The following is a 12,500-nucleotide window of genomic DNA, read 5'->3' as shown; positions in this document are numbered from 1 at the left end:
AAAGGTCAGCAGTGTCCACAGGCTTAGAATGGGACAATGTGATTTTGGACCCAGAAAGAATTAGCTATATTACCCATACCAACAGGGATGGGGAACTTGGGTGTTTTACTAATATCAACACCAGGCCTGTCTCAAAAAATGGAGTGTATGCAGTACACAGCTAAATCTTCCGTGTTAATTTAAGTCTGAGAGTGTAAAAATTTTGCCTTAATTGAACTCTGAAAGTGTAACAATGGATCCGTAACTCTCTGAGTTAAATTAACACTTGTGATTACTTTGCTCTGCAAAGAGAGCTACGCAGGTCAGAAATGTGGTAATGCAAAATACTAATTGCATACTAATAACATTACTGGCAAAAGAAAGATATACAAGAAAAAAGCACGGATTTGGTCTTTCTGGGACAAAATGTCATGTCTGCCAGTCTGATGCACGTTTTTCCTCAATAGATTTAGAGTTCACAGCGCCAGCATCAACTCATTTGCAGGTGCTACAAAGCAAAGCTAACCATCGATCACATTTTAATCCATTCAAATAGCACAGGAATAAAAGAATGCCTGCTCGACAGCAGGTTTTAATGTCAGGGTAAGGGCATGGGCTCAGCACTCTTGTAGTGTAGACCCCCCCCCCCCCCCTCCACACACACACACACACACACACACACAGAGACACACGCACACACACGCACGCATGCTTGTGCACACACACACACACACACACACACACACACACGCACACACACACACACACACACACACACACACACACACACGCACACACGCACACACACAACCTCACCCTGCCCCTTGTGACAATTACTGACTCGCCTTCTATTCAACACGTAATGAGAAAAACCGACTGATCGATTTTTGCACTGGCCATTAAAAGAAAGGAAAGCAGCATTTGGGTATAGCACAGGCCAACTCAGGTACCACACACAACTGCAACTATGTGAATAGTAGTGACATTGTGTTTTTGAAGGAGGTGTAGATCAAAGAGGATTGAAGAAGAGAGGAAGACTTTATCATTGACACCATGTCAAATAGTGTCAGAGATAAAGTGCATGATGAAGTGTATTTAGACACACTTCCAGAATCAGTTGTTATAGCAATTACATTGCTATACCCAGAGCACTATTGGACTGACGTAGGCCTAATAAATATATTACCGTTATCTACCCATGAAAGGCTATATATTATAACAGTGCTGTTGGATAGTATGATTTATGATGTTTTCTGATTGATTATATGGATATAAATATTCAGCAGGAAAATATATTATGTCAGTGACGGGGGTGTCTTTTCCAAGCACCACCATGCTGTGCTATTGGGTCAAAGCTTCAGTGCCAGTCACAATTATTTATTAGACTCCATATTCACTCTCTATCCATCACTATATTGCCACCCGGTCCGGTCCCCGTGTTAACGGTCACATCTCTTTATGTTTATTGCCGTGTCCCACCTTCCAGAGGAAGATGATTGACGTCGCTTAAAGGAGACCGAGGTGGGACTAGTGCGCTCTTCTTCTCCAATCGTTGCTTGAGGGGCGGAGGCTTTTTTTTATCTATACTCCGGTTATGAGTCAGTTGCTAGACATAAACGAAACAATAACAGTTGGTGTTACTTTGTACTACATCCAAGCTAAAGCCGAGTGACTTATACGTGTTTGGTACGTTAAGCTTTCGAGGACATTGGGGGGATTTCGTTATAAATGCGGGGGGCGCTGCGCGCTTCACTTTTAATCAGATTACGAACCTTTAATGTTGAATCCTCTCCTTTTTTTTCTACAGTATAGCGGACGGTGCAGGAGTGGCCAAAGCCAAAAGCAGCTATTCAGATCAGGTTTCACCTAAACCAGCTGGGAGAGAGAGAGAGAGAGAGAGAGAGAGAGAGGGTTTGTCAGTCTCCCTCCTCCCAAATCCACAAAAGCTTTACCAAGGAAAAGCGAGAGTGTGTGTGCCTGTGTGGGGCGTGAGAGAGAGAGAGAGAGAGAGAGAGAGAGAGAGAGAGAGAGAGAGAGAGAGTGGTGTGTGTGTGAGAGACGCAGAGGAATCCGGAGGAATTTCCGAGGATATTTTCTTCTTTTGCTGTTTTAGAGAGAGAGAAAAAAGTGTTTGTGTCAGTTGGGAGCGACACACACTCACACACTCACACAGACAGACAGCAGCAGAGAGAGAGAGAGAGAGACCGTACGTGGTCATCATAAGGATGGACGATCAGCCTCGGTTGATGCACTCCCACGGAGGAGTAGGCATGGCCGGGGTCGGACACCCCGGCCTGGCGCAGCATATGCAGGATGGAGGCACCGGAGGGACGGACGGCGACGGGAGGAAGCAGGACATCGGAGACATATTACAGCAGATCATGACCATCACAGACCAGAGCCTGGACGAAGCGCAGGCCAGGTGAGCTCAGCTGATCTTACAAAAAGAGTTCTATTTCCGACTATAGGGTTGCCATGTTGCCTGCTTATTATTATTATTATATGCGACTTTGGACTTGTTTTTCTTTAAAGTTGCTTGTAAATATTGGATAGTTATAGTTGCGGGTTGTGTTTTTTTTTGGGGCTTGTTTCTTAAGTGTATAGTTGCTTATTTGGGGCTTGTTTCCTAAATGTTGTTTAAACCAGTGGTTCTCAAACATTTTCATGTCAAAGACCCCCCAGATTAATATGTATTTGGCCGCAGATCCCCCCCCATCTGAAAATATTGTCTCCCATACAAGAGTTGTGTAAAATGTAAAAAAAAAATCCCACATTTTCTTCAAGATTTTTCCTTTGGAAATAGCAGATCTACAAGCTCACAACAGATGCGTTGTGAGCTTGTAGATCGGCTATTTTCAAATAGCCAATGTATATAGGTTTTAAGTGCTCACAGTGGCCTTTTTGGCTTGTTTTCATTGACATGGTTGCTTGTTTCTCTCGCAAAATCTGGCAACATTGTTTCATTATAGTTGTGGGGAGAATACATTTAACAATATGGTTTGCACTGTGTAGTATAGTCTCTAAAATGACAACAATTACGCCTCTATACCACAGTCAGTGCCATAACTACGTGTAATGGATAGAGCCCTTATAAACTAGCTACCATCATACTTCATCTTCTGAAACAACTTTGGGATTAATGGGGTTATCAAAATAATTAATTATTACAAGATAACGGATTGAACTGCGGAGCAACATACCGTTCTTGTTTCAAAGGAGCTTACACTGTAAGCTTGTGCTATACATGTTGCAGATTGTAAACAGTTTTGACACAGCTGGCACTCTTCATCATTTCGAAATGAATAGGAACAATAAATAACATAACACACTGAGACATGCTCCTTAGTTCCTACCATGTGGACTGTGATTGCTGTGGATTGCACCATATTTGACAATTAATAGAGTCAACATTAAAAACATAGCCTAGCTGTTGTCAATTTGAGGAAAATATGTTTTTCTTTATTATATGTTTTGCTTAGGCTATTTAGTCTTTTAATGTGAAATGTATTTATTTATTCATTTTTAGGCCTTTAATTATTATTATTATTATTATTATTATTATATATTTTTTGAAAATAGCCTTTAGACACATACTTGACACATACTTTAGACACTTACTTACTAAATACCTTACTTTCTACTTACTTCTTTGTACTTCATAGACACAATACTTAAAAAAGTGATAATATTGATGATTCACAACCTAGTCCTAGATGATGTTCAATCACGTATCTTGCAATACTTCTGTCTCTGGGTTTGTGGTGGTAGACCTTTTAACTTTTTAGTGGTGCTGCTATTGCCACTTGTTTGAATATGACAGATTTGTAAGCTGCTGTCTGTTTTGTTTGTTTGCCCAGGAAACATGCACTGAATTGTCACAGAATGAAACCTGCTCTCTTCAATGTCTTGTGTGAAATAAAAGAAAAAACAGGTAAGATTTTAGAACTTTAATTTGTTTACAACAAACACCTCATTTAACCATTTTACACTGCACTGTAGTGTAAACTGATTGAAATCCTAATGATGATGCAATTGATTTGCAATTCAACAATCTGTACCAATGACAACTGCAGCTAATCTAAATATTACAGCGTTACTCCTTTTGCATTGCTCAATTTTGAATTTACTGGCAGAACTCTTCAGCCTACTGATGCACTTGTTTGACACCCCAAAATATTTAGTTTCATTCATCCAGGTGAAGGTGACAGAGCAGCTATTTGAATGTGACTGGTTGTAAAATGAGGTGCTGTCAGTGAAGAGAAGTGTAAGCGTTTATGCCTTCCCATACAGTAAAATCCATAGAGTTCATTTAATTGTGTGTACATATGTAACCAAACGGAACCGTATTAGGGTCCGTTTGGTTACATTTGTACACTCTCTGAGATTAAATAACACTGAGGATTTTACTGCTGAGGACTGGGCCTTCTCAACTTTCTTTCTGATGTTTTCCTTGGCTTGTCTGATGTGTTTGTTTAGTGAGGTGTTTAACACACAGCGGCACACAGTAAAATCCTGAGTGTTCATTTTAGCTCAGAGTGTAAAAATGGTCAGAGGTCAGAGGGGCTTTCTGTTTAGGTGTGCAACAAGGGTCAAAGTCATGAAAAGGAATTATTGTGCACTTAGCGACAGATTAAAGGGAAGATGTGCTCATGTTGATGAAAGGCTGTTGAATATTCTCTGAGGGTTATGCGAGAATACCTGCTTTGAGAGATAGCTATTCAAGAGAGGAAATAAAACAACATCTCTAATATATCCTTATCTGTGAACATGGCTTTGAAGCTGCCGTGTAGGTTATTGAGAGAGCCTGTCACTTTGTCTGCCAGTGTGAAGAGCTTTCTGTTACATGTACAAGCTCCAGTACAATCTGACACCAGACAGTTGGGAAAGGAGACTATACCACAGCCCTTAATTGTGAAGTATTATTCAGTGACATTTGTCTATGACTCACACTGGTTCAGGTTAAAAAAGTCGACACTTAGGAATTTTCACTAAATTTATATAGGAAAACAATCCAGGCTGTGAGAAGGAAGCTACACTAAGTTGGGGCCCTCTTTGGAAATAGCATGCTTAGGAAAGTGGGAGAGTAATGCCTGGCTCTTTGTAAACTGTCTGGCGTCTCTCTGGGTTCAACCAGAGTTCGTTTCCAAAAAGAAGAACAAAGTGACTTGGACCTTTTCCTGGCTTTTCTCCTGCCTCTCTTTTCTCTTCCCGCCGTTATTGGCAACCAGCACCCAGAGCGCTTCTGACTAGAGAGGCTCCCCTCGGGCTGCACACACTCCCCTTCTCAGTTTAGGAAACTTGCCATAGGAAATTATGTCAAAACAGTTTAGATTTGACTTTTTCGGTTACATTTTCCTTTTAGTAAAGCTAAACAAATGCTTTTAGATATTGGCATTATCAACAGTTTTAAAATCATATGAGTCCCCAAGTTGCCATTGCTATTACAAAAATATAGTAGTATATAAATGATCTGATACCTGCTATTAGAGATATACTGTGTGAATCCAGATTAAATGGCTGAATGCGTATCTTAACATTACTGCTGTCTACATTTGAAAGCGTCGAGCTCCAGCTCATCTTCACCCATAGGAGCTTTGTGCAGACGAAACTGAAAATCCTTTCACTGCAGTGACAGTGAAAATGACTCAAACCTTCACCATGGCATTTACAGCCAAATGTGCTGAGTGCAGTGTATGCGAGCGGAGAACAGCCTGTAATTTGTCAGGTCTTTTTTATATTCTTTATAAAGAGTCAGCTTCTCCTCACTTTTACATTGTTGCAGCCGGGGTCTCTCAGAAGAATTGCAAGGCAGAGTAGACTAGTACAAGAGGTCACAGATGTGACACCGACTTTTACCACGCACTCCCTTGGATCCTGCCACTTAAGGCTTAAGCCTTATATAAGGAAGGTTTGTCTGAAACAAGGAACACTGTAGCAGTGCATGGTGTGTCTCTGTGTCAGTTGTTCTACTCCTTGGTTCTGCCTCTCATTGGCATGTTAATGGTAGGTGCGTGTTGACAGCAGCAATATGGGACGTTGCAACGCTGAGGCTTCCTTTGGCAAGCAGCTGACAACCAAGGCAGGGGTACATGCCAGCAGCAGACAGAGGAGGTCTTAACTCCTGACCCTCCCCCCTCCTCCATATATTTGCACTGGGGTCGGCCCCATGTCACGACGGAGGGTATTTAGCAAGCTTAAACAAGCGCAGGGTTGCTTATCGACTCTAGGAGCCCAGAGGTAGAGGCTTATGTTACCACTTTCAGCCGCGCTGCGCTTTTGGGCCGCTCGGGTTGCGTTTCACTAAAACGCTGTCAGGCTGTTTACCGACCCCGTACCGTGGTGACTTCACCCAAGAAGAACCATCATTGTTTCCAAAAGTTCTTGAGAGCACTTTAGAGTTGTGTTTTCCTGTGTGTGTGTGTGTGTGTGTGTGTGTGTGTGTGTGTGTGTGTGTGTGTGTGTGTGTGTGTGTGTGTGTGTGTGCGTGGTGCGTGCGTGCGTGCGTGTGCCTTTGACTGAGAGTGGTAGAGTGTCTGTTTGTGTGGAACCATTAAGGCAAGTGGAGCTGGCACGTACAGGTTGACTTGAGTAAGAGAAGCCAGACACCAAGTCAACGTTTCTGGGTGTCAAATTTCAGGCCCGGGCTCACTCTTCCTCTCCCTGTCATTTGCTATACTTCCCCCTTTCTGTATTTCTCTCTCTCTCTTTCTCACCCTCTGACTCTCTGTGTCTCTCTCTGTCTCTCTCTCTCTCTCTCTCTCTCTCTCTCTCTCTCTCTCTCTCCCTCTCTCTCTCTCTCCTTGGTTCCCCCCTGTGGGTCTGGGACTGTTTTGTGAGGCCAGTCTGTGTCAACAGTCTCACATTACTCCCATGCAGACTCGGGTCAGACGGAGAGCCCCTTCATGACCGACGTAATCAGACGCATAATATATTGCATTGGTAGATCTAATCAAAGCTTGGGATATACTGAGTCTGTGGGTCCCCCTGACCTTTGACCCCTGGCTTGCATTGCTGATGGGACTCCATTCTTAGACCCTCCCTCACCAAAATACACTGGTGTGGATTCATTCCATAGCCTTGTGGTAGTGTCTTCCAATGATTTTAGGCATACAGATATTCCCTATCCACCTGCACAATACAGTGATAATCACTTGAATGCCTGCACTTAAAATGACATGTCGGTGGACAAATAGCAAAATAGCCAATCTACATACAGAGCGGCTATTTTTAATCCATTGAGACCTGGAACGCATCTGTGTCACTTTAGATTTCTTTGGCTATTCAAAAATAGCAGATATACAATCTGCACTCGGTGCCGCGCTATGAGCTTGTAGATCTGCTATTTTTGAAAAATCTTGAAAAAAAAAATTCAGATTATTTTCAAAAAACTTTGAGGATTTAGATTTTTTTAAAGAATCGCCTCAGGTCTTAATGGGTTAAAATATCTTTCCAAATTTTGAATTGTTTTATAATGTGCATGATGGCATTCCCATAAAAGGGATGTCAGGTTGAAAAGTGGTTAAACCAGACATGAAGGTGAATGACGCCAAATTACAGCATTTCTTCTCTATAGTATCAAGCTAGTGCAGCGAAGGTAGCTGAGCTACCACCAAGTGTTGGATAGACTGGCCACGATGGCTCCCAGTGCTGCTGTTTTTCAGTGTTTAATTGACATGGCTGTCCATGATGAGTTCAGGGGTTAGTGTTGCCTCTCTTTGTTACCCTGCTCTCATCTCCAGTGACAGATGGAGGCATTAGTCTCCAATGTGGCGCTGTCCTGAAACTAATGGCTATGTCCTTGGTTTCCCCGCGTTAGCCGGGAGACTGTATATCTGTCCCTGGCTTGGAAGTGCCGAAGCAGCAGTTTATCCTCTCTCCCCCCCCCCCCCCCCCCCCCTTCATGTTTTAGTTTCCACGGAAAATAAGGCTGAACAGAACCCGCTCTGTTCTCTCGTAAATAACCAAGTTTCCAAACAACGTTTGAAGTTTTTCTGAGGTGATGTTGCTGCTCTAAAATGGCTAGTTTGGTGGAGAAAAATCCTCTTACAGATCTCCACCACTGTTAAGTGTTGGCAAATAATGATAAATAACATATCCTTTTCTTTCTAATGCAAAGTAAGGAGCAGCAATGGCAGTGATTAAAGTTTCATCTTTAACATTTTATTTGTGCGGTATCTGGGTGGTGCAGGGGTAAAGTTCCTGCCCACCTTCGAGGAGAAAGGGGTTCGAATCCTCTACGGTGCATCCGTCTTGTTGAGGCGTTCCAACAAACACAACTGTCCGTGTGCAGGTGGGGGGGGGGGGGGGGGGGGTGATCTCTGTTGCTGCACTAGCAACTCCTACAGGTTGGTTAGGGTGCCTGTTTAGCAGGGAGCTGAACTGAGAAGGATAGCGTGTTCCTCCACACACTCCCGGCTAAACTGCTCACTGTCAGGTGGAAAAAAAGAAGCGGCCGGCTGGTCATGTCATGTGTATGGAGGAGACACGTGGTTGTCTACCCCCTCCCTAAGACCAACCAGTAGGGGTGAGCAGTGACAGCCATTACTAAAGTGGGCGGTAAAAGAAAAAGTTAAAAAGAAAATATATATATTGGGGGGGGGGGGGGATAAATAATGAAAGTTGTTCATTATTGCAGAAATTATTGTTGCAGAAATAGACTGGCCTCGCTTGTTCAGTTGGGAAAACACTAAAGCCTTTTTAGGTCTTCCTGAAGATTTCCCTCTTGTCTGCTGCATATTTAAAGACTTTACCACCACGCTGACAGTGCAAGCAAACACACTCCAGAAACATGATGCAGCCTTTATTTTTGCTGTTCCCTGTCCTCTGAAATAAACTCACTTGCAATTAGGATAGCTAATAAATTATGCAAATGTTGAGTGGCTTAATTGAGACATGTTAATCATGTTTTAAGAGGCTAATTACAGCCCTGTATATCTGAGGTGGGAGTAGTAATTAGCTGTGATGATAACAGGTCTGGCTGTGAAATGGTCATATTGTGTGTGTGTGTGTGTGTGTGTGTGTGTGTGTGTGTGTGTGTGTGTGTGTGTGTGTGTGTGTGTGTGTGTGTGTGTGTGTGTGTGTGTGTGTGTGTGTGTGTGTGTGCGCGCACGCACGCACGCTTATGTGCACATGCCACTAATATGCATACATGGGTGCTTGCATGCCTGTGATTGTTTCAATGCATGTTTCTCCATTATGACTGTACAGTATGTGTTGTTTATAAGCTAATTTTAGGTTTCTTTTTAACAAAAGGCAAATGTCCAAAATGCAACTTCCAAATCTTTGTTGGAGTGTCATGCATTTGTTTGTTTGTGTGACCAGCTTCACCCAATACGCTTAAAAACATCTTTGCTCCAAAGAAACAACAACTAGGTCACAGATAGCGTCGTCTTTCAGTTGTCTATAATTTTGTATTCAACAAAAAATATGAATGTATTGCATCTCTATCTATAGCCTCTGCTTACCGCACTTCTCAATTTGGTTATCTGATGCTGCAGCAGTGACCATTCTGCAAACAGGGGCTTTTATAAAAGCCTTTGTTCTTAGTTTTCTGACAGAGATCATATTCAGATCCATTACGCTAAGAATGCCTTCCCACTTATCGAATATAAAATTGCTTTAGAGAGGAAATTTGCTCTACGGCAGAGCGGAGTTCCTTTTTTATCTGATGTTTGTCTCTGGAGCAGCTTTTAGTGTCTACAAAACAGCTCCGGTGACATTATTGCAGTCGCAATTGCCTCAGCCATTGTTTTTCTTATAGGTACTGTTTGGATTTGATTGGATTTTCCGCAGTCTTGCGGAATTGCCTAACGCTGTAAGACCAGTTGAGGTGTATATCTTCATGTTGTTGCAGTTGAAATAAATGCTGCAAATGTTATTAGCGACATGTTGTGATGAGTGCCACCTGCATACGATTGTCTCCTAAGCGCAACAAATCTTCCCCTACCTCTGGATCTCTTGCCATTTGTTATACGTAAATGCTTAATGCTCGCTTCATTCTTCATCCCAGTATTCCCTTCTGTGACTCCAAACACTTACAGTTTCTCAACACCAGCATCCATAATTTGGGCATGTCATAAGTGAAAAGTCACCCAAAAAGCCTACAGTAGGTATATTTGCTTAATTTTAACCTCTTAGGTTCACCTCTTAGTCGAAAAATCTATTAATCGGTCAGTTTGGCTTTGGTTGATCAAGACGTTTTTAGTTGATTAGTCATTTTATGGCTTTCTTTCTCCTGGATCAATTCATTATTTCTTGAAAAATGAGGACCACGTGTGAGTGTCTTGTAAACTAGTCTAGCTACGTATAACCCTTCAATAGCCCTTGTGAAATCAACATTATAATGTTCAGTTCTCTTCTCATCCTCATCAACCGGAAAATTCTGTTTAACTCAACTAATGGATTAGTCAACAAATTCCTACGACTATATTATTGAACTAAGAATTTCTTTAATCGAGGACAGCCCTGCTTAATTTATAGTCCGTCGCACAACAATTTCACACGGAGAAAATAGCAGATTTACAAGCTCACAATGCCTTGCATCGTGACCCGTTGTGAGCTTGTAGATCAGCTATTTTTGCCGCGTGACACTATCATAGTATATATATTCCAGGCTCAAGTGGTTAAACATCAAGCAAGTAAGCCATGCATTCAGATTTTCTTTGACACATTGATGATGGTGGGCTGCCCTGGCAGTTGATGACCTTTAATTCAGGGTGTGGGATATCATTTCTCCAGCTCCCTGCTGCCATGATGTAAGCAGTGTGTTGGTCGCATGCTGAGGTTGGACAAAGGAACCCCTCTGACTACCGTGAACAGTCAAACATGAAATGGCAAGAGCCTTTCCCTGCCTGACTTAGTAAAAATGACATAAATTAATACACGCTACTTAAACCAGACCAAGATTAATGGTTCCCTTTCGCGGCGGCTTAGATGCACTGTCAGTTGCTGCTCGCTGCCCAGATGGAATCAACACCAATCAATGAGGCTCCCCCACTCTCCCTGGATATCTGCTCAGGATTTTGTGTGGACTACACACACACACACACACACACACACACATTTTTTAATGCATGCATGTTAACATACTGTACATGCATGCACACATGCATGCACATAAACATACAATATATTGCAAGAAGTGCATGCATGCTTGTTTGTTTGTTTGTTTGTTTGCATGCATGCATATGCATGCACGCACGCATGCATGCATGCATGCATGCACACACTCCTGCAAGGACATGCACATATAATATATCACAAACCCAAAACCAAAAAAAAGAAGGGAAAAAAGGCATAAATCACACTATTGCACAGTATTTGTGTTCTGTTTGGAAATCAGCAGTTTCTCCATATAAACTGGTGGGCATATCTTGTATTACTTCCATACTGTGGAATGTTCAATCAGGTGCCACAAAGTCAGATGGGGAAGAGCAGTGAGGCTGATGGCACGGTAGTGATTGGATGTTTCAATTACTGATAGTAATGCCGTGGTGTAGTGAGTCATGCAGTGCAGATAGCACCATTCATTTTAATCAGGACAGGGGAGCGATGGGTGTGGATGTGTCTCCCTCAATGCAGAGTACTTTCACATTTACGCAGGGAAGTGCTCTCCCCCTTTTCACTCCTCTTTCTTTCTCTCTTTCCTTCTTTCTTTCCCTCAATATTTTCTCACACGCACGCGCACACGCACACTCACCCCCCCCACACACACACACACACACTCAGGTGGATAAAGAGTGGAGGAGAGGTTGCCGTGGGTAACGCATGGCGACGAGGTACTCTCTCGGCGAGCTATTCTAATTTATGTTAATAAACCTTGCTGTTGCCGTGAGAGACAAAGGGGCCACAGATGAGTCTCTGTAACCTCGGCACCTTCACTGGAAAGGAGAGGCGCAGACAAAGAACAATGCAGACACACAAAAAGAGAAAAGATATCGAGTAGCAAAGAATGGAAGAGACATACTGTGGTAGGGAGAAAGAGACATGGTAAATTTAGAGTTGTTTTTGTGGCTGCAAAATCAAACGGCCCCACACTGGCATTCTTCAGTGTGGCATTGGTGTGTGGTGTTTACTCCTGTGCGTGCGTGTGTGTGTGTGTGTGTGTGTGTGTGTGTGTGTGTGTGTGTGTGTGTGTGTGTGTGTGTGTGTGTGTGTGTGTGTGTGTGTGTGTGTGTGTGTGTGTGTGTGTGTGTGTGTGTGTGTGTGTGTGTGTGTGTGTGTGTGTGTGTGTGTTGTAGTGGGAATGGGAGGGGTAGAAATGGGCAGGCAGTCTCTCAGGAGTGTTGCTACTAATTCTGTAGTGGCTCAACACGAAGACGGGCTGTTGACGCGTTGGACCGCTTCCCAGGGCAGACGTGACATCACAGGTAGCGTTTAGCGCTGCAGGGTGAGAGCACAACTGTTAGCAGAGGTCAGCAATTGGCCTGGCTGCCTCGCAGCCATTCACCGGAAAGGTCATCTTTAGGCTTAGGCCCTAAAGTAACCTATACAGTGGTTCTCAACCCTTTTCCTTTCAGGGA

The 12,500-nt window shown here is 43.0% G+C and overlaps 1 protein-coding gene across 2 annotated transcripts in view; it reads left to right on the top strand.

Annotated features, from left to right (window-relative positions):
* Positions 1–1,591: 1,591 nt before the first annotated feature.
* The window catches only part of pbx1a (pre-B-cell leukemia homeobox 1a), a 59,456-nt gene continuing 48,547 nt past the window's right edge, over positions 1,592–12,500 (top strand). For both annotated transcript variants that reach the window (XM_080439047.1, XM_080439046.1), the window contains exons 1-3: positions 1,592–1,960; positions 1,999–2,401; positions 3,837–3,910. In XM_080439047.1, the coding sequence (XP_080295173.1) occupies positions 2,205–2,401; positions 3,837–3,910 (271 nt within the window). In that variant the 5' untranslated portion in view covers positions 1,592–1,960; positions 1,999–2,204. The remainder of the gene's footprint in view (positions 1,961–1,998; positions 2,402–3,836; positions 3,911–12,500) is intronic.

This window comes from Gymnoscopelus braueri (assembly GCF_963280865.1).
Source record: "Gymnoscopelus braueri genome assembly, chromosome: 10".
Taxonomy (NCBI): domain Eukaryota; kingdom Metazoa; phylum Chordata; class Actinopteri; order Myctophiformes; family Myctophidae; genus Gymnoscopelus; species Gymnoscopelus braueri.
This window is presented reverse-complemented; position numbering and strand designations above follow the sequence as displayed.